Source organism: Dreissena polymorpha, chromosome 3 (assembly GCF_020536995.1).
Source record: "Dreissena polymorpha isolate Duluth1 chromosome 3, UMN_Dpol_1.0, whole genome shotgun sequence".
In the NCBI taxonomy this organism is placed as follows: Eukaryota; Metazoa; Mollusca; class Bivalvia; order Myida; family Dreissenidae; genus Dreissena; species Dreissena polymorpha.
The window spans coordinates 35,366,851-35,390,718 of NC_068357.1; the positions used below are offsets into that span (position 1 = coordinate 35,366,851).

General features: G+C 36.3%; 1 protein-coding gene across 1 annotated transcript; it reads right to left on the bottom strand.

The window, feature by feature from the left end:
* Positions 1–5,989: 5,989 nt before the first annotated feature.
* On the bottom strand, positions 5,990–19,985 carry LOC127870766 (uncharacterized). The gene is made up of 2 exons (XM_052413241.1): positions 18,103–19,985; positions 5,990–6,175 (listed from the first exon to the last, which is right to left on the bottom strand). Exon 1 carries the CDS (start codon positions 19,775–19,777, stop codon positions 18,455–18,457), a length of 1,323 nt encoding a protein of 440 aa, XP_052269201.1. The 5' UTR covers positions 19,778–19,985; the 3' UTR covers positions 5,990–6,175; positions 18,103–18,454.
* Positions 19,986–23,868: the final 3,883 nt, after the last annotated feature.

Here is a 23,868-nt window from a genome sequence, read left to right on the forward strand (position 1 = left end):
TTTTTTTGGCGCAGCTTGTACATAACAATTTTCCAACGACTCGTCAGGTTTGACTAGTAAAAAAGGATTCGAATAAACGCAAAGCTATTGCAATAATAACGGCCAAACTGTCAAAAAACCTAAAGGTTCGCGAACGTCAAAACAAGACCCAATGTCAACTGGAAACAAGCAGACTGACTTCGTAGAGCAGTATTTCATAAAACAAGAGAGACTAAAATCGTTGCACGGTAAAGCTCAGATACGAATCAACAATCTTAAAAAAGTATTGCTGACGCTAAAATCTGAAGAAAGTGCCATTGAAAATTCAAGCCAAAAATCTTCCCTTGGACATGCGACAGCGCATATTACGAATGTTATCGAAAGCATCTCAAGTGAACTACAGAGCAGTGGCGAAATCGACGTGTCGAATATGCAAAAATGAAGACAATCAACCAACAGTTATAAGCAAGACGTGCGGACACGGGTTTTGCTGTATGAAGTGCATAGTTAAGTATTTGGAATACGTCTACAACAAAAATTCTGGGCAATTGATTTGTCTGAAATGCAGACATCCATACGATAAGAATGCAACATGTCAACTTGGTGCTTGCTATGGCATTATTGGTTGATACTTAGAATGAATAAAATGTATAGAACCTTACAACGTGTTTTGTTCACATGCTTGAGGTTATATGCTTACACGACTTCAGGCTCATATTGGCCTTAAAAAATAGCGGAATGAAAAACTCCGATGAACACACGTTATTGTACAAGATTTGACCCATAACAATTTTTTACATGACGTTCGTTTGACGAAATTTGCTCGATATGATCCCGCACTATAAAAGCGACTACAGCTCTGTCTTATTTCCAACTGCAGTAAGATCAAAATATCATAACTTGCGCATCGATTTTGTATGAACAAATAGTAATCAGTATGAGCGCATCGAAATTTCGGTTAATCTTGTGAAAATTTTATTGAGTTCGGACAACGGGTTATAGAAATATTGCATTTAACACCACTTACAAATAAACACAATTTTCTATTATCGATATGTTAACGCCGCTTTAGTTGGTAGGATTGAACTTAAATAAATATTGAAATGACGTTATGAATTTGCACCAAGAACGAACTGTCAAATGCTTTGCCATATGAAAATACCGAAAACTGCCATTTCACACACGTCAGACACACATATCAACTTTCACAAAAAAAACTGCAATGTGGAAACATACATTTTTAAAACATGTTGTACTAGTTAATGCTCTCTATAACCGTTAATCCTGTTTTCTTTGATAGTGATAGATCAGAAATTAAGATATTGACTAATGCAGCCATTTCACATGTTCATGCCAAAGCCAGGGCTTGAACCTGGATCTTTTTCATCCAGCACATGACTGGAGAAAGCGTTATACATTCTACTACTCTGGCGTTTGAACTGATCAATGCTGGATAGTCACTATGCATAGCAGTCAAAACCTAGCAATCATGATTGTGATCTGATATTCTCTTCAACAACAATACCCCGTTTGACCATGTATATGACATTTGTTCACATACGTTCAAGCAAACATGATATGCCAGTTTTGATTGAAAACCTCAAGTATCTGTATTATACGTATAGCTAACATATTCTGCAATAAGAAAACAGTTTTACTATCCCAGCCAACACAGTGTTAATACATTTTGGTTGCTTCAATTTGCATTGCATACAAATTAGCTTGGGTAGAGAATGATTATTGTGATCAAATATGTATGTGCAGACCAAAATGCAAAATTTCAAGTGATCATCAGACTGTAAAGTATGATTTGTGTATCAACTTTCACAAATATCTGCAATGTGGAAACATACATTTTGAAAACATGTTGTACTAGTTAATGCTTTCTATAACCATTAATCCTGTGATCAGAACCAAAAATTGACTTGTGGTGTGCTTGCTGGCTCACACACACTGAAATATGGGTTTGGAATGGCAATCTCTTTTTGCATAAGACCAGTTATGAGAGCCATGCATAAAAATTCTCATGTTCTTATCTATAGATACAAATAAAACAAATCTGAACAAAAAATTGGCTTGTGGTTGTGCTTGCTAGCAGTAATAGGCTCTCGGAATGGCAATCTCTTTTTGAACCAGACCAGTTATGTAAGCCGAGTATGAAAATTCTCATCTTCTTATTCATATAGACAATAAAACAAATCTGAACAAAAAATTTGGCTTGTGGTTGTGCTTGCAAGGTCACACACACACTGTAATATGCGCTCGGAATGGCAATCTCTTTTTGTACCAGACCAGTTATGTAAGCCGAGTATCAAAATTATTGTATTCTTAATCATATAGACGACTAAAACAAATCTGCACAAAAAATTGACTTGTGGTTGTGCTTGCTAGCTCAAGCAGACACTGTAAATTGCATTCAGTGATTTCTCAAATCATATCAGAGCTAGGACTTGAACCTAGATCTCCTTCTGCAAGAGAAGGCGTTCTTCCTTGAACCACTCTGAGAATATGAACTGAACATCACTTCACACATAACACACACAATGAGTTTTGTGGCCAGACATAAATGTGCTGACAAAAAACCATGCTTTCAAAATAACCTGTATATACTTTTTTTCTCATCATTTGCATCAGAAATCTTATGAGAGCCATGTATAAAAATTCTCATATTCTTATCCATATGCATGAATAAACCAAATCTGAACCAAAACATGGCTTGTGGTTGTGCTTGCTAGCTCATACCCATAATTACCTTCACACATATTTGCACTGAAACAAGAATGCAGATGCTTATGAATCTGAACCAAGAATTGGCTTGTGGTTGTGCTTGCTAGCTCACACACACTGTAAAATGTATTTGAATGAAATCTGGTAAACAGACATTGTCATGCCTGCAAAATAGCAAAAGTTTCCACTTTTTGTGTAAATACCTTTTTTGCATCATTCTCAACCATAGCCGGTTATGTGGGATTTATATCAAAATTCTAAAATATACCTTACATGGGAACTGATCAGAAAAAAGACCTGAAACAGAATAACATATGCAGTTAGTTTTTTTGTAGAGAGAAAAATGTTTGAAAAAAAAGTGAACACATGTTCTTTTGTAATTCATACAGTGTATCACAATTTCAAATTCTGATTCAAGATGAAATATTCTACACTGTTAAGTCAACATGATAACATATGTGAGTGCAATACAATTTCTGTACTGACCAACATGCAAATTTTCCATTTTTTGTGTTAATACCTTTTTTTGAACTTTGTACACCATAACCTGTTATGAAGGGTTTGCTTCTTGATATTTAAATATCTATACTATAGGTACTCTAACCAAGACAAACTTCCTATGGGGTTTGCTGTTGATACACATATTTGTGTCAACTTGAATGAAAGATTGTTGTGGCCAAAAATTCACATGTTGGTAAAAAGCAAAATTTGTATTTTGGTGTGCTTATAGATTTTTTTTTAGTTTGGGACATGAAATGTGCTTGCGAATGAGATTTGAAATGGATAATTTTGCATTATATGGTCAAAAATATCAAAAGTAAGCCTAAATAGAAATATGCTGACAAATTAGTGCATATGTTTTCTGTCACATAAAGTATCATATTAAAATGTAAATTCTGGTCAGAAATTGTTCAACTTATGATTTGAGATGAAATATTCCATCACGGTGTTAGCAGCACATGGTAACAAGTAAATACTGAGTGTTAATTCATTGTAGAAATCAACTTAGTATGGCAGAGTTTGATGTGTACAAATAACCTACAGTCAAAAAGGTCTGATGCAGATAAAAAACAAAACAACACATATCAAGTGTTAAACTGACTGACTTTGTATAAATCAGAAGTTTTCACAAAAATCTGAATTGAAGTACACATTTTGTTTACAGTGTTTCACTTTTGAAACAAAAAACTACACAAGATGATCTATCATGTATTTTAACTTTCTTTGTTTACATATGGGATGTGTTGACATTTAAAAAAATCCACGGTTTTGTCCATCACAAAACAAAAAAAAAACATGTTCGTGGTACTTATATGTCATATTATCCATGTTTTGACAGAATTCGTCGTTTCTTGAACTCTCAATCCAAGAAAGAAAGCCTGAAAATGCCTCACATACATGTATCGATACTGTACATAGAACAACACCCATTTTTCGGAAGGTTCGGATGAAACTCATATCTTTGAACGTTGTATTTTTCCAAAAAGCAAAGTAAACTACAAACTTTTTGTCAAGCAGGAAGTAAAACTATCTTTTCTAGAACTAATGACACCGCATATTGCGCAAAATTCGGCTTGTTGATAAAAATACTCGTCGATGAAAACATAAAACACTTTGTTTACATACAATTGGGGCTTTTGTCGACTTTGTGAAATTTCATGTGTTGGGGAAGGGACATGCATCTCGAGTTTTTATGCTGTTGAGTTGAATAACGGCATACTATAAAAGGGCGAATTGATCGTGTTAGAATCATTTCGATTTTTGAAACTGAACGAACAACACGCATAATGAGTAACAGAAAAGCTTGCGAGCAATGGATGTCAAGTGTGGAGAAAAGTGGCAGTTTCCAGGCATGGTTAGAGAGGCAGAATAAGCATCGTGAGAATGAGTCGTCAGCTGGAAACAACAAAGCAGCTTGTAACAGATGGATTAAGGGCATGGGCGAAATGCTGCCAACTGTATATGACACTACGTTAGTGATTGTGTGTCATAGGTGCAAAAACTTTTTTCGATGGTGAACTTTTGCCGTAGATGCGAGGCCCTCAGCTGTGTGTCATGTACGCGGATCGACGATCGCTGCGAATGGTGTGGCGAAATTCAGGGTTACGGCCAAAACAGAGGAGTGAGGCTTTTGCATCTGTGATGGACTGATCGAGTGGACTATGTGGGCTGATCTAGTGGACTATGTAAACTGTTGTACGTTGTTGTTGCGAAAGATTAAATGTTTGAAATATTGATTGTTGCAGAATAAAATCGTTTGAAACTACATATACATAGTTGTTTGTATTTGCTTTGATTAGAGTTGGATAATATAGTTTGAGAAAACATACGACACTGGGTTATATCAATAACTAACGCAATAGCGAAATCAAACATTCGTGCACACAATAGTACTTGTTTTTCAACTCTGCGTTTGGTAGTTGCATGAATAAGTATATGTTACTACAAGAATAAGAACAAATCGAATTGAACGGTTCATGATATTTATTTACAACACGATCATACGAAACATACTCATGTGTCTATCAATAGTCTTGTTCCTGGACCCACCATTCGCAAAAACTGGCAATTCGGTGAATGTTTATGGTGTTCCAAGAAAGCATCGTCTGTGGATTTCCAATGATACAACACAATGCCACAACGAAAACATTTGCAACGATCGTGTTGTCCCAAGTAGTACAACCCGCACGAAGCAAGCTGGTATTTGTTTGGCTGTATTTGGGGCGACCAATGCTCAAAAGTTTTCAGTCTATCGATATAGTTGTTCATAAACATACTTGTTTCATTCGTGCAAAAGCGTCGGTATCATCCATGATATGATATGATATTATATTACACATGCAATTGGTTATTTCAACATCTTTATACATTTTTTGTCTCAAAAATACTCTTGGTCAAACGTTACGAGTTTTGTTCTCTTGGCTTTTGAGCTCAACAAAATCCCATTAATGGTTTGAAGTCGTTTTGTGGGATCTTGGTGTGTCCAGCACAAATCATATTTCGGATTGATCAGAATAACCTCAATATCGACATAGTACACAATTTCCGTATCTGTCGCTTTCCAACATTGATCCTCGCGTCGAAAATGTAAACTTCACATCTGGATAGAGATCCATGATGTACATTTCGACAGCTTTGTTCCACTGTTCGAGGTTTAAAACGTAACATGTGTCGAAAAAAACCTAAATCTTTGAGTTCGACGGCTAGCATTGTTTTGTGTGAAGTGTACTAAGTCAAATTACTGCTATATAACATTTTTCTACAAAACAAACAAACACCTGTAAACGTTTCAACAATTTTATTCAATACTTTGAACATGTACAATTGACAGGCACGCAGTGACAGGTCCAGCATCGGTGCATTCGGTTTATACGTCGCTGTGTTATTTTGCCCACGCTGAGAAAAAATGGAGGACGTTTCGCCACCGCAATTTCGGCATCCCAGTCCTCAGTTTTTGGAGTGACGGTTTCTGAAACAGAACAAGCAAAAGTTAGTTACAGCATTCAACGTTTACAATCAAACCTCCAACACTAACATATGAAATTCTTAACAACATACTTTTTATCTCAGACAGCCTAATCTCCATATCCCAGTCCTCAGTTTTTGGAACCCGGAATGTAGTTGCTGGCACAGACATGTTATCGCTTTGAAGGTTAGATCAAGAATGATTTGATCTACCAGTCATGTAGCGCCTTTTATTTGCAGCGACTCTTTGACAACCACTAACCCAAAGCTGTTGTTACTTGTTTCAGTATACAGAATATTTAGGTTTTTGTTGGCCGTATTGTATTCACAAGAAACGAAGTTGTACTTTGATTGCATCAAACGCTCAATTTCCTCACGAAGTGTCGCTGAGTCATCTTGCTGCGAGACCTCAAGAATGCTTCTCATGCGAAATGAGTCAAGTTGTTTGTTCCAAAAATCAGTAGTGCATTTGGGTACGAGTGTTTGACCATAACGTTTGATTAGACACGAAGCCAGTTTGTCATGCGTATTCTTTGAAAATGTTAGTACTCCAATCATACTTAAGGCTTGTGTCAAGTAATAGCTCGTAGCTGCCATATCTTTGGTACATGTTCTTGAAAAATAAAGGTGACACTGATGAACCTCATTGCCGTAGTTATCTTCGTAATCGGTTTGTTCGCAAAGCAGAAAATCAGACCCATTGCTTTGAGAACCAGTAAACCTGAGCTTCACAAACTGTATGTATTCAGGTTTAGATATATGAATGACAACTTGTTCTAGGTCTGTTTGTGTGAAATCAACAGGCAAAACATGTTTTTCGTTGATAACAATGTAACACGATGAATCAAAATCAAAGTTTTGATTAATGTGTGTTGCTAACAACTCGGGTTGGTTTGATTTGATGAGTGCATGCAATTTGCTTTCGCCTTTCCGTTCGATGCAACGAGCCATATCTGTTTTCAAAACCTACTTTTTCAAGCTTATAACACTAACTTTGTAACATGACGGGTTGTATATAAAGCCATGCAACTTATTCAATGCGTCTCATTTACAATTTGACAACCGAAGCGACAACATGTTCGTCCAAACATTGTGCGAAAAATTCATTCGCGAGAAAAGAAATTTCAATGCGAATGGTCACCAGAAGAAGTACATGTTTAGCGTTACATGTCCTTTCACAGATGTCGAGGGACTGCGTTTTACGTCGATAACGAACAGTCCGTATGACTACTTGAACTACAAGCCAACGCTGGACCATGTGTTTCTCGATGAACCGACACTAGCTGCGTTTGAACGATATGTTGACTTGATGTTTTCTGTTGCCGATGAAAAGATTGATATGTGCTACTTCAAAATATTGAAAACATTAGTACCAGAACATTTCGCAACTCTAAACGAGCGCATAAAAAAGGGTAGATACATGCAGTCGAATCCCACGTTAAACTACAGACTGCCGATATGCATAATACCAGTGTTGGAGTTGCATGGAATCGAGGAGTTCAGCAAAGTTTATTCTGTGAAATCGACTTGTCTTTCTTTGGAAAGGACTCAGATACGATTGAAGCTGAACACCTACTTTCGAGCAGTCATGACATTACTCGATTGTACGGAAAACGATATCGTGGAAATATTGGTGAAAAAAGGAGTGCTACCGAGTAAAAACTTTCAGCTTGTCAGTACACAGAAAGAGCTCACAATAGGTCTGAAAATTGTGAGAAGCTGTGGTGAAATATACGAAGCGTTGCAAACTGGCATCGAAATGAGAGAGATGAATGCTAACGTATACTCACTGCAACCAAAATATGGATATCCAAATACAAATTTGTGTCAGGCGTTAGAGGTTTTGTTTGTGATGCATCCTTTGTACCGCAAGCACATCAACAGTCTTCACATTGAAACGGAGCTGATCGATGGGGGAAAAGGTAGACTAGTCAATGCTATTCCTAATCGCAAACGCAAATTTGTTGAAGATCCAAAGGATCAGTCGAGTCTCCCCAAAAAGATGCTTTGCAAAACACAAGAACAAACATGGAATGACTTGCCTTGTTCTGATAAGAAGGCGTGTTCGGAGCAAAACGAGATAATCAGTATGCCGGTCGATTTGGCAGTCGTGAAAGAAGAAATCGTGGAAACGTTCACCCCAGAACAAGAGGTACAAGAAAACCCGATGCCCGTTAGCGACATGTTACCTGAAGAAGACCCATGTAAAGTTTATTTCATCAATCAGTGTCAAAACGAAGAACACGAAGATATGCTCTCTCAAGCGGTTAGAACATGCATTCCCAACATTCACATCCCACCGAACTTTGTCGCATTTTGTGTGTCGAAGGAATTGCTGACAAACGGCCTCGTTTTGTACATTCCTGCAGATTTTGTGTTGTAGTCTGTTGTGTGCAAATTTTTTGTTATATAGCTATTACATGTGTTTTGTTAGATGAATGAAATAAAAACCAGCAATGTTGCGTTTCATACTATTTGTCTTGTTTGTGTCTCTATGTAGCTGTAACGATAACTGCTTCAAAAAATCGCCAGAGCGCGATCTGGGTATATACAATGGTGAATTCTCGATCGTTTCCTATGATGATGCGCTAGAAAAGTTACGCAAAATTGTATATATTCCTGAGAGAACGTACACAACGCAATATGATATTCTCGAGGCCATACGAAAAGTCATTAATAAAATGTTGGGCGTGAAAGACAATTATTTGACCATTGATAATCACAGGGACAGGTTTTGTTTCCAAATCAAAGGCAAACTCTTTTTGATTTTGACCGCGAATATAGGTAGGATGCTAGCTACTGATTCTCTATCGCGGTTCTTGGTACCAGACAATACATCTAATCATGTTGCAGACATCGAAAAACGCAGTACCGATAATGAGCTCGTCACATCGACAGTTTCAAACGAAATTGACACACACACAAACAGCGAAATGGAAAACACAACGCTTGCTTTTATCCCTAACAATGGTTGGACAACCACAAAGGTTAACAAAAAAAGCACGCAAGCAACACTGAGAGTTGCACACGAAAATACCACTAAAACATTAAGTAAAAAACATAACACATCAGTTGTCAATGCCCTTAGCGATGGTTCAACAACCACAAAGGTTGAAGAAAATAGCGATCTTGGCACATCGATAGTTGCAAACGAAACTAGCACACAACAAAACTACAGTGAAAACCATAACATAACGAGTGGTAATATCACTAACAATGGCTCAACAGCCACAAAGGCAAACGAAAATAGCGAAACAGGATCTGTCCTTGTTATAATCGAAGTTGTGTTTTGCATTCTAGCCGTGTTTGCAATCGTTCTTGGACTAATAGGATTTGTGTATAACGTTATAAAAAAAACACAGGAACTAAAATAAATATAAAACACACTTATACAAACGGATCTTGTCATTCTTGATGTTCTAAGCCAACCATGCGGTCGTTTATCGTTTTGTGTTTGTTCATTGTTGTCCGCGCAAACACAACAGTTCAAAGCGTTTCTTCTTACGGTTTACAAAACTGTTATTGCAATGTGTGTGATCCGACTAAAAGTATTGGTAAAATATATGATGGATCTTGCTACTTTATTAGTATTGAGCAACAGTTCAAAGTTGGAAACCAGTTTTCAACGCACGTCAATGTACGTAAAACTGTAAACAGTACCGACTATAATGCATACGATGTGGTCATTTTTGGACAAAAAAACATTCATCTAAAAACGGTTTTCACTCAAGTAAGCAACGAATTTATTTTGAACAACATTCAAGGTTCTATCAAGATAGCGCTGTTCAACAACAAAGATAGGCCTGCTCAATGCGTTCATTTGTTCAAACGAAAATATTTGGGCATTTCATGCGAAACGGCTAACGTAGCGCTGTTAAAAGCGGATCGAGGAGAGTTTGTGACTGTGTCACCTTTCAATCCGCGTGCGTACAAGACATGTTCATTTGACGAAAACGCAGCAGCGTCGATCACATCTCCTAAAACTTGTTTCGTGGTGAATGAAGATGGCCAGTGCTTACCAGCAGTGCTGCAAACAGAAGAAGAGTTTCAAAACGCTTTTGACTATCTGATTAACAGAACGCACGACCCGAAGGTGAATGCAATATCTCAAAATTTGATGTTCAAAATTGACAGTCTGAACGAAACGCTCGAATTAAACGATTACGCGATAGTCTATTCGCGAGTGTCATATGATGAGAACAATACGTGCTTGTATATCGACGTGAATGAAAAATCTATTTCGTATGAAGATTGTACAACAAAACGAACTCTGTGTCAGATTAGAATTCCTGGTATGGGACTGGATTCACCGAGTGACGATGATTCCAAAATAAACAGCTTTTGGGTCTTATTTATTGCACTAACATTTGTGGTTGTTTCTTTGGTTATAGTTATAGTTATTGCGTATGTGTTGCAAGGATTTCAATCTAGACGTTTACAAACTACTACAACAGTTCAAATAACAAGCGCCTAACTCGAGTATAAAACCATTCACGCAAAGTCAGTAGTTGTCATAACGTAAAAAATGTTCAGCTGTGAGTTTGTGGCTGCGATGGTAGCAAATTACTTGGAATGCAAGCAGTTTGAGGACTCAAATGACACTCTTTGTGACATTGTTGAATGTGTGGTTTTGCTTGTAAATAGAACGGTAACGATGCATGTTCTTACGAAATATGACTTGATAAACTCTTGTGTCGATAAAGACTATTTCGCCGAATTGCTTGAACAAAAGCTGAACAGTGGTTTGAGCTGGGATGTGTTTGTGACTGCATTTGTTTTGTTTGTTGCCGTCGTGCATGAACGATCGAAATACAACCTTGAAGGCTTCTACCACCTGGTCAAGATTCAAGACGTTTTTCGAAAGTATAGACTAAATGACTGGGTTGAAAAACAACCTGGTAAATGGAATGCATTTGTTGATTATTGTAAGCATGTTTGTTGAATAAAAAGTAGAAAACAGAAAAATACGTTTTTGGTTGTTTTATTCATATATTTCATATATACAATCATCACATTCACGGTCGCTCTGTAAACTAAACAATAAATTTGATTCCAACTCTACAAACAAATCGTTTTTATCGAAAATGTCTTTGATACCAATCATATCGATGATTTCCTTACACATAGCACAGCCGTTGGATTTCAGTAAATCATATTTCTTTTCAGTCTCGCCATCTCGATCAGCAATACTGAAAAGCAGTTTCGTTTCATCTAGTGTATCCCTTACTATTAGATCGACATCGCCATAATTATCGTCGTCGACGTTTCCAACAACATCTTCAACAAGATATAAGTACACGCTAAGGTGAACTGTGATTCCAAAGCACGTTAGTTTAATTTCATACTTGAACTCAGGTCTTGGCTCGAAACAAGAATTTGACCAACCCGGTTGAAACGTGTCAGATTTAAACTTATAGAACCTCTTAACTTTGGGCTTTTCAGTTGATGTGATGCTCAAATGCTTCGATACTATTTCCCACAACTGTTTTGCATCAGCTTGTGACTTGATGCGATCATACTTCGAAATTTGCGGACGAGCATACGATGACCATTTTCTGCGGTGAAAATACATGTTTTGAAATGTAACAATTTCCCAACAGACACTTAAATGGTTTGCGATGCAGATCGTTACAAAATGTGCATATATAAGCGCTGCGCAAAACGTAAACTGCATTAATTGATGTTTGTGACACTCTTTCTCGGCATATTGCTAACACTATTCATTATCGAAGAACGAAACCCCGATATTTGGACTCGTAAACAGACCAAACCTGACAACGACAAGAAGAAGACATGATTTGTGTTACATTTCTTGCGGCGTTTTGTATTCAAGAACTGCGATGGTGGTTGTCTGTTAGAAAAATACGAATGGAATGCATACAGATGATGGAACAAATTCGTATGGACTTTCGAACAGATTGTTGCTGTGGTCGCAAAGACTGCACCAAACTAATTGCGCGACTTCAACTGGAGAAAGAGCAAGCTGTGAAAGACTCTCGAACTTGTATTGTTTGCCGCATTGAAGAGAAAACCTGTGTGGTAACTGCATGCTGGCACTTGTTTTGCGTAAACTGTTGCTGGCGCATGCATATGAACGGGAACAAATGCGCTGTGTGTAGAACTGAGATGTGGGGTTGGACGCCGATTTATTGGACCGATTAGAAGTTATGACTTTGAGTGTTTTTATTATCGATAAATAAACCGTTGAAATGCATTTTATGTGAATAAAAAGTAGAAAACAGAAAAATACGCTTTTGGTTGTCTTATTGCATGAACAAAACAAACACACAAGTTTACTGTTATTGTTCTTTATTAACAACATACAACAAAAATGTACAACACTTATGTCATCACATTTTCTTCTCTGCGCTTTCGACTCAGACTACGACTGAACACCTTTGTAAAGCTTCTCTTCCTAGGCCTTGAACGTTTATCATCGTTTTCACTAAGTTCGTTGACTGACTTCGGTTGAAGGTTTTCCTTTGACTCGTTTTCTCTTCTGAGCAATTCGTTATCATACGCGGTTTTGTTGTGAAATGTAAGAAGTTGTGGAATGCGTTTAAGAAACATCACCACTTCTGTCATGCCTAGGTGCTCAGCGAGTTCGATCATGTTTACCAGGCTAGAGATTGACTGCCAATCCGAGTAATCTAGCGTGAGACCGTTACATTGGTACTCAGACAGGTTCATGAGAATTTCAAACACGTTCATCAATTCTTGAACACTGTACTTCGGCTGAATCTTGACATGATTTGTCTTAACGTTAGTGAACATTTTCACAATTGCTGCTGGGTATGATTTTTGTTCTTTGCCCACATAAAATACAACCCTGTCTTTGCTTTGTTTAAGCGACTGAATGAGCTTTGAAGAGATTTCAATACCAATATCGTACTTCAGTTTAGTGAACAAGCGATTAGTGGCTTCGGTGTCAGTGACCCGTTTAATATCTTTAACGTTTATGGTTGACATGGTTGACATGGTTGTGTGTGGTTTGAGTGTTTCTATAGAAAAACTAACCTTAAATAGATTTTTATCGCAGTTTTCCAAACCGTAATTTGTGATTGTATAGACAGTTGAACATCCACAAAAAGTCATGTTTTTTCTTGAGCTGGGAATCACATCCTATAGTGTTAATCATAACAAGAAAAACATAAACTCCTAAAAGCGAATAAGGGCAGAGTGAAGTGTTTCTCGAAGTTTTGTATGTATCGTAAATAAACTTTATGTATGTGGAATTGTTAACCGTACTTTCGTCAAACAGAGAGAAAAAATTGTAAGCTTTAAGTCGGTTGTATCCACAAATAGGATCGCCAAATACTGAATCAAAATGGCTTGTAATTTCGCTAGTTGTCAATTTTTTGAACAACGACATGCGTTCATCGTCTTTGAACTCATTGAGAACCATTGTGACACACGTTTGAATTCCACACCCGAGTTTTGAGTTCATTTCTACTAGCTTGCTTTCGAATATTCGTATTGGTTCTTCATATTCTGTTATGTATTGAAAAATGCATAGCGAGCATTCGTGGTGATGTCTAGAGTACATGGGTGAAAGCAAGTAGGTGTTTTGTGCTAACTGTTCGTCTTCGTCAACAATCAAAACCTCGTCGATATCCATTGATAAGGCAACAAATGTTTACAGTTCATTGATACAATTTATTTACAACATATACAAAAAATGTAACACACACAAGTCAACATAATCATACAATATTGCAACAACGTAGTCATTCGTCATCATCGCTCAATTCTAGATCACTGAGTATAGTCTTTTCCTTTTTCGGTTTCTTTGCAGCTTTCGTTTCACCAGATTTGCGCATTCTTTTAACAGCCAGACCGTTCATAATTTCCTTTTCATCATCGTTTAGCGTATCTGAGATTTCTGTATCGGAGATGTCGATATCGGCATATTTGCGTTTTTCCTCAACATTGGAAGATTTTATTCGCTCTATTAGCGCAAACATGTTTTCGTCTTCCCCAGAACCGAGTATTTTGTTAATCACATCAATTGGAATTCGATCGAAAACGTTAGAGCTCACAGTCTTCACAACATCGTTCTGCAGGTTTTTTGTTTTCTTGATGCCCTTTATCAGATTCTGCGTTCTTACTTTGAGGCTTTTGTACTGCGCTAGTTTGGCATCAATCTGTTTTAGTTTCTCTGAAAGTTCTTCTATCTTCAAATAATCGTTAGGCGACAAGAAGACACCTGACTCGACTTCAGACACCAAATTCCTTTTCACGCCGTGATTCAGTACAGTGTTCGCAAACTGCTGTATTCGTTCTCGGTTGTTCGTTTTTATAGCATAGCTCGAGGTCAACATTGCTTGTGCCATCGTAGAAAGTGATTGCGAGTGTGCTTATTTTGTTAACTGCAGCTATATATATACGCTTGAAAAATAATGCACGCCTTACTTGTTCATCATTGGCTTGAATAATCGAATGTAGTACGCCTCTTTGGCTTTACGCACGTGCTTGTCTCGCTCTGTCTCCAAAACGAATACAGTGTACCGTTCCTTAACATCGCACAAGTGTTTCCCACATTCTATCAAATGGTCAGTAGCTCGACACAAATGCTGCTCTGTTCGAATATGAGAGTTGTGTGTGTGAATGCGTTTTCTCAAATTAACGGTCTCGCCAATATACTCACCGCCGCAGGTTTTGCACTTCAGAACATATATAACATCTTTTGATTTACAAGTCAAGTTCTCTCCATCTTCAACAATGTATACAAAACCACAATTGAACTGAAAACTATTTCCACTCTTTATTTGAGAACATAGAGTGCAGCGCTCACCGTTACATGGTTTAACTTTGTAGTCCATCAACAACTCAAAATAGTGAAATTATGACTGAAAATGTGTTTATGCGTTTTTTGTTACAAAAACATGAAGATCAGCTGGTACCGTGAAATTGATTCCTTGTTCCTGCATAGCACAAGTAATGTCAAAACACGAACAGTTTTGCGAATTTAGCTGACTGATATGTAGAGTTTTACTAATTGTTGTGAAACAAAACTCGATTGTCAAGTCGAATATGAACACGTGTTCGTCTCCAATATAGTCTAGTATGGTTTCAAAAATGCTTTCGAGCAGTTCTTGTTCATTGATCAAAACGCTGATGCATTTAAAAACGTGGATGGAAAATTCTTGAGTGTTACCAATGCTCTCGCTTTCAATGGTATACATGTTGTCATACGAAGTCATTGTGAGTTATGACAATAGCGGATACAAACGCTTTGATATATGTTAACTGTTTACAACAGTATCGTTATGCCGAGCTATGCTGTGTAGTACAATTATGAAGCAAATAGCAGCTATCACGAGCACAATGAATCCACCAACACAAACAGCGACAGTTTCCCAAAACGTTAATTTTCTTAGTCCCGGTTCGTCATTCAATGTACTTTTACCCAACAAAACCTCGCAAATCGTGGGACTGTGTTTGCATTTTTCGATTGAAATGGTCTTTGATCGCATATCGACATACGTGCATTCTTGTCCACTGTTCGTCCTTTTGTTGTACACAATGAAGTGTTCGCTTGTGACAGAACTGTCATCTATATTTTTTATTTGAAACTTTGCCTCACTCATATTGTGTGCCGTGTTCTGAGTAATGCTAACCAAATATGAAACAACCGTATTATCCAAATCGTAAACACTCGCTATACTTGAGTGCGAACAATTTTCATCAATCCGAAAACATTTGCCATCATTCGCTTTCACAGCACCAATATCGCAGTATGTGAAATTAGCCAATTGTATGTGTGGTACGCGAATGAAATGACCATTTCTCGCTATAAGCACAGCATTCGTGCTCTCGGTACAATTCTCAATTTGATACGTATTTCTATATAACGACATACAAATCTTATCAACAGCTGTGCCATCTTTGGTGCTGAAGACAGTAAGTCGATATGATGAAGCCTTTTTCGCGAGAATAACTTCGTTACTCACTTGTTTCACTATTTGACTTAGCATCGCACGTAAAGCATGATTACGTTCGTTGATAATCAAGAGTGTGTATTCACGAAACGGAGAAAAATGCGTATTAGAGGAAATCTTGAATGATGAATCCAAGTTGATGAAATAGCAACGATTGTTATGTACTTTACCGATTGTAGTTGAACGATTACATGTTAGGCAGTAACAATTTTGCAATCCATACGTAGATACTTCTGCAACGGTCTGCTTGTGGTGCTTAATTCCCATTTTATGCTTGTTGATAGCATCTTGCATATTTTGAAATTGTTGGTTAACGATGTTATCGTTTTTAACTGGCAGACTAACGGTGAGTTTTGGCTTGGTAAGAGCATTTTGAATTTTGTGAGAAGTTTGGTTAACAACAGTATTTTTTTTAACTGGCGGACTTATTTTGTTTTTTGGCTTGTTGGTAGAAGTTTGAATATCGTAAAATGTTTGGCTAACGAAAGTATTGGCATTTTGAATATCGTGAATTTTTTGGCTTACGATAGGGTCAACGATAGGTTTGTTTGTTACTGACAGAACTTTAGTGTTTTTGAAAAAAAAGTTAGAAAAATCGATAATTGGTACATTTTCAGCGCTTTGCTTTTCATCCAAATTATCGTCAGAGTAATCCTCATCAAAGTTATCCTCGTCAGAGTAATCCTCGTCAGATTGATCATAGTCAAAGTCAAACTTATCATCGATTTTTAAGCGGATCTCACTCATTTCCTGCTCTATTTGTGTAATTGTGTCTCGCAATTCTTTGGACTTAGAAGGGATTATTTCCAAACCTAGATCATATTCTTTGATATACTTGGCGACTGACAAATCATTCATTTTTCTCTTCAATAACGCATTTTTGATTCGTGTTAACGCATGATCCTGTTTCTCGGGACTAGCACCTTCTAAATTCACATCGCACCATGTTCCGAACGTTTTACACAGTTCAGTATTAAATCTGATGAAGGCATGACCGTGCATCCCATTTGCACAAATTTCACTTCCATCATAGGTCAATGAAAAATTGTACGGAAACAAAGGTATCCAAGCGTGTGTGTAAATCTCAGTAAACACAGATTCTACAAACTCACTGATAGAGTACGTTTTCGGCTCAATTTGCAATCTAACTAAAAGACTTGGTAAGTCGTAAGTGATAAACATTGATCCCGCTACAAAACCATCAACTACACTGTATACCGGTTTTGAAAACGCTTTTTTCTTGTTCGGACATCTAGATAGACCTATGGATTTGCATTGTTGCTCATGACCTTCTAAACTAAACTCTGGGTTTTGCATCCATTTGTTGAAAAATTGTAAATTTTCTTTGACATCGTCGTATAATGACAAATACTCATAGGTTACGTTTATCAACACATAAAATAAACCATTCGTAACGTCAATCGGTGTATTATGTACATGCTTGAAACAAGACGGTTCATAAAAATTTGGTTTAGGACGTCCTAACGCATTTGTTTGTAAAACTATGGGACAAAACAGGGCAACTATATGCACGAACATATACATGACGAGTTTTTGATGCATTGTCATTTTGGAAAGTTCCTATATAAGTATTTTCAAACAACAAATTGAAGTTATTTGTCTTTCAGTCATTCACATGGATTACACCACAAATAGCATTCCTATGTGTCTGTGGACAGATTTCCAGCATGTAGAAATAAATACAAGAGAACATTTTGCACATCAATTCGAAACGTACGCAAGACTCAAAGCTTCTCTACAACCAACGAAGTTGATAATGTGTCTATTTGATGAAATTGTGGAATGTGTTTGCAGCAAAACAAACATAAGCAAAATCAAGATTCAACATGCGCTAATGGACTCTTGTACTTCAAGAAAAACCTTTTCAATTTGGTCGTTTCTGATCAAAGATGTGACAAAAGAAACTTTGAGAGTTCTTGCTACGAAAGCGAACCGGTGCAGATTCGATTTGATGTATAATTATACTCACGGTGGAAACTGGATATGTGGCGCAATAGATTTCCACGGTTCGGAGAAGTCAGAAGATATTATCCAAGCGATACTTGAAACAGAGAACGTTTTTGAAATGTTTAGTGCCAATGCGATGACAAAATTTACCCATCAAATTGTGTCACATCGTGATTGTTGAATAAAATGTATTGTATTATAGCTTGTGTTTTTGTGTTTATTTTTTGATACTTCTCGAAAAACAAACAATACGCAAAATCGTTTTAGGTTTTTTTATTAACACATACATGCACAATCGAACACAAAAGAACAAACATGCCATAACTGTCAATGCCTGAGTCTTACATCTTCTTTGTTCATTTTCAATATCCATGTTATGATTGCTTATATTCAAATGTTTTGAGTCGTAGCGTTATCGAAAATACACCTAAACTTCCTATACAAATACATGGATGTTGCCTCTCATATTCATCCATGTATTGAACGAATGCCTCATAGTCAGAAAAATAAATATACTCGGTCTCTTCATCCCATAGACGTTCAACCTGATTTTGTTTTTCATCATCGATGCCACTGATTTCGTCCGAATAAAAATTGGTTTCTTCTCTATATTGGTCGTCCAAAAACTGTTCTTCTATCATATCATCGATATCACGGCTTCTGCAAACCCAACACATTTTTCTATCATGTATCTCTGCATCTTGATCATTGGAACCCTTTTGAAATATGTGATTATCATCGTCGATTTCGCCCCGGTAATATTTTTGCTTTTGATAAAACTGTTCGTAAGATTCGAAAACCTGTTCTTCCAGTATATCGCCAGCATCATTAGTTCTGCAAACCCAACACATTTTTCTATCATGTTTCTTTACATCTTGATCATTGGAACCTTTTTGAGGTATGTAATTATCATCGTCGATTCTGTCCTGGTAATATGTTTGCTTTTGATCTCGTTTTGCATTGCGTATTTTTGTTCTTCGTTTCTTTTTCAGCCTGTTTTCAGCCTTTTTACGCTGCTTTTCAGTTTGTTTTTGATAAGATTTGTAGCGGGTACGAGTACAAGTCTTGTCAATTTTCGCCATTAGCAGCTCATCCAAATCACTATAATTATCGTATTCGTCATACTTTTGGTCATCTTTTGTTTGAAGACTTTCTACCGATTTATTTGAATATTTTTGGATATCATCGCTAGAATGAACATCTTGATCGCTTTCTGTTTCCACAATTCCATAATTATCTCTTTCATATTGCTTTTCAAACTCGTTTTCCAAGTACCTATCGCATAACTCATAGTCAAGAAATTCAAATTCAAAAGGACAAGCACGACCAAACCGTCGATGACTGAGTCTCACTATTTCTTCTTTGTTCATGTTCCAATCGAACACAAAAGGACAAGCGGGGCACAGCTGTCGATGCCTAACTCTCACATCTACTTTGTCCATGTTCCAAATGGAAATGTGCGCATTGCAAAACACGCATCTAACGCAATTAAAAATAGTGTCGGAGAAATTCTCTCTCGTGTCGGAGATGACACAAGGGTCGTAGATGAACCCTTGGCTAGCCAGGTCTTCCTTTGACACGCTGCGTTTGGATGGCCTGTCTTCAAAGGTTTGAAGTCTCTGGTCCATAGTTTGATAGCGACTGAAGGCTCGTGGTTCAGATTTTCTAAGCCTCGCAAAACGACTGTACACAGACATGTTTGCAAACAAACGTTCTTAGACTTACTAACTCCTATTTATACCATTTTTTTGTAATGACTTATGCGATACAACTCTCGTAGTACAATTAGTGTATATTGAAAACAAAATTAGCCCGGCAAAATTAGCGGGGGGGTCTTTTTTAAAACCCCACCCCCCTTATTAAACCGTCAGAACATTTTCCGGGCATATCATATAGCGCCGCATCCCGCACCAAAAATGCACACAAGAAAAAAGTGGCTGTGGTAGAATATAATTATTGTACCTTTCTGTTGGTGCATTGGTTTTTAGAGCCTTGCATTTTCTTTTAATTTATAAAGGACATTATATTTCATATGTAATATCATAACCTGAGGATCAAAAAAAGTCCCACTTTTGTCAACTTACCTTGAAAATTAGGTTAAACAGGAAGATTACACATTTTTTAATTTATTAATGTGCCATATAATGAAAAAAAGCAGTCTCTTTGCTTCATTATATTATTTTGTATGAAAAGTTCTTTTTCAGTGTCATAATGTGATTGTATATTTATGATGCATAAAACATGAATACTTTGCACTGTCAAACTATCGTTCTTGCAATTTTATTTTCAGAAATATTATATTTTTGTGAACACTTAATCTAGTGAATATATGCTTTTCTTATTACAAACAAATGTTGTTTTTTTAAAGTAAATTATGAATGAATTTTACTTTATTTCCAGACTGCCGAATGTTTTGTCAGGAAAAAGCATCTCACAATGTTGCGACAGCCCCATGTTTCAGTATTTCGAGACTACGTGAGACGCTGACTTCTGATTCATGGAGTGCGTCAAACATATCTGTGCGACTCACTCCACTGTAAAGACCAGCACGGCATAATAAAATGGATTTCATGCGATGTTTGCAAACTGTGGCTGCACGAGGTCTGCGTCTCAAATCCTACATCCCAAGATAGTTTTGTGTGTGATGTTTGTATAACACAATATAGTTGATGTATTGAAACTATAACTAAATCAAGGTTAACTACAATTTGAAAAAAAAAAATATACTAAAACTTAACTACAACTTAAAATTAAAAAAATTAAAATACTAACAAGCAAATTCGTTGAATTGATATTCCCCGCCGATATGCTTCTGGACACTCATACCAAGTTTCAATGAAATCCGCCAAAGCACTTCCAAGATATGGCTCTTGACACACAAAAAGCATTTTTTCAAGATACAAAGGGCCATAACTCTGTTATTATCAGATGGTGTACAATGCCATTTGGCGTGCATCATCCTATTATCCATATATATACTCATACCAAGTTTCAATGAAATCCGCCAAAGCACTTCCAAGATATTGCTCCGGACGACGGACAGAAAGACGGACGGACGGACGGAAGGATGGACGGACAACTCCAAAACAATATCCCTCCGCCTATGTCGGGGGATAAAAAGTAAAGATGAGCACTAAAATTGTGTGTGTACATGGTTTACCTGCATAAATAGTTTGGAATTGCATATTATTTAAATTATAGAACAACAAAGTAAATGTTGAAAATGGTTCTTCATAGTTCTATGTATATTGTTAAATCACTCATTTTAGGGCAATTATATTTTTTTGTTTAAAAAGGCAATCTTACTGAACATTTGCGGATTTTAGGTGATATTGATACTGATTTTAAGATGATGCCATGTTTTATACAGTTAACTTGAATGTACAGATATTTTTCAATTCATTGCTTTGTAACTGAATTTATGTATTTTTTACCACCTTCCTGTAACTTTTAATTTAGTGTTTTGTTGGAAATTGAGATTCTCATTATGACCGGTTAATAATGGATAATCAGAGGAAATATAAACATCATCAATTTACATTATGAAGTATTTATAACACCATGTTATTTGGGTACAGACAACTGTAACATTTCTTAATTTATATATGAATCATATTTACTATATGACATATAATAATGAGCTCATGCATACATGTTGATTATTGTTGATGTCCTAATAAACCAAGAGTATATTATCAATATGTGTTGTTGCTCGAAAATATGTTTTTGTAGCAGGAAGTGCTTTGGGCTAGATTAATGTTAGAACTCCACAAAATATTAATAAAATCCTTATGTGCCTTTTATTTCTGAAAACAGAAGTAGCCAGTTGGTATTACTTATATCCTAAACAAGTACAGCACAATGAAACTAGAAGGTTCTATAATCTTAATTTTTTTATAACATCTTATCCACACACAAATATTGATGATTGTGGTGCTCAGATTGCAAAACCAACTGTTTGGCAAAAATAATGCAGATGGTTATGCTAAGTGCAAGAAAAAAAACACACTCTGGAGTTAATAACTGATATGATAATCAATGCTCGACAGAATCACAATTGACCTTAATATTACGTTATGTGGTGATGTATTTCAAGATTGTGCCTTAAGATTCCTAGAACATATTGACTTAAAATAAATAAGCCCGATGGCGGAAATGACTTACCATTTCAAGTTCATGAACCGGTTTTAAAATACTTTGTAGACTTATCTATTAGGCCACATGATAAACTTCAACTATATTTTGCCCTAGGTCAGTAACCGACTAAAGATATGCTAACATAATACTGATGAGTCTGTTGTGTCTTATATTCTCAATGCTAGTTAAAATATTAAGTCCATTTCAACATCAAGACTAAAAATAACAAGCAAATTTGTTAAATTGATATCCCCCGCCAAATAAATTTTGATTATTGATGGGTGCAGAACAAACAGAAAAGTTTAGTTGAAGGGTTGTACCCTTTCTCACTTATTTAAAAGTTACAATATAAAAAAGCAACAATGGGCAATAACTCTTATTTAAGAAAGTGTAGTGTTACAGATTTTTTGCATGGCACTTCTCCTCATCGATATCTTAACATCCATTACATTCCATCTTTAAATCGTGTATAGTATCTGAGATATAGCCCTGAAAAGTAACATCAGACATGTACAATACTACATATGTACTAGGGTTATGTTTCTTGTGCATGGCACTTAATCTCATTGACAATTATAAACCCATGAAATTTCATGTTGAAATCGTGTATTTATTGTTTCTGAGATATAGCCCTGAAAAATTACATCATACAAAAACAACAAAGGGCAATAACTCTCATTTAAGAAAGTGAAGGGTTATGGTTCATATGCATGGTTCTATATATGAGATATAGCCCTGAAAAGTTACATCATACAATAACAATAACAAGAAAGGGCAATAACCGTTATGTAAGAAAGTGTACGGTTATGGTTCTTGTTCATTGATAATTATACACCCATGAAGTTTCATGTTAAAATGTTGTATGGTATCTGAAATTAAGCCCTAGTTACATCATACAAAAACAACAAAGAGCAATAACTCTTATTTCAGAAAGCGACGGGTTATGGTTCTTGTGCATGGCACCTCTCCTCAGCGATATTTATACACACATAAAGTTTCATGTTGAAAACTTGTATTGAGTTTCTGAGATAAAGCCCTGAAAAGTTTGTGAGAGACTGCACTGACAGACAGACTGACGGTACGTTTAAGTATATTTAGCGTACCCGGGGTACATTAAAGTATACTTAAGAGTACCCGGGGTACTTTTAAGCAGTACCAGAGCCAAACCGACAATGACCAATCGGGCTTATTGACAGACTAAAAAAATGATGATAGTGGTAACTATGATTGTGTGAAATATATTATAATACAATAATTTTCCTGAATTGAGTGTACATGTGAATTAGCTAAAATAATGATAAAAACAGCGATTGGGATTATACATTTCTGGAACTGTATTTTGTCTATAATCAGTTTTTAACATTTTGTATCTGAAATAATATATATAATCTGAAAATATTTTCTTAATATCAATGTTATAGCTTTGTATTAAAACACTGCAACACTGTAAATTACGCATTACCATATTTATTTAAAACGTAATGCATGTACATCATCGATATATATAACATTTGAAACGAAAATCGTTTTAAAATTAAAATGTTTGCATGGTTTAAGAACTACTGTTTTGATATCTTTGTTGTGAACTACGTGTGTACGTTCAACGTCCGAAAAAAAGATGTACGAAAATAACTGCATGGTCTTAAAACGC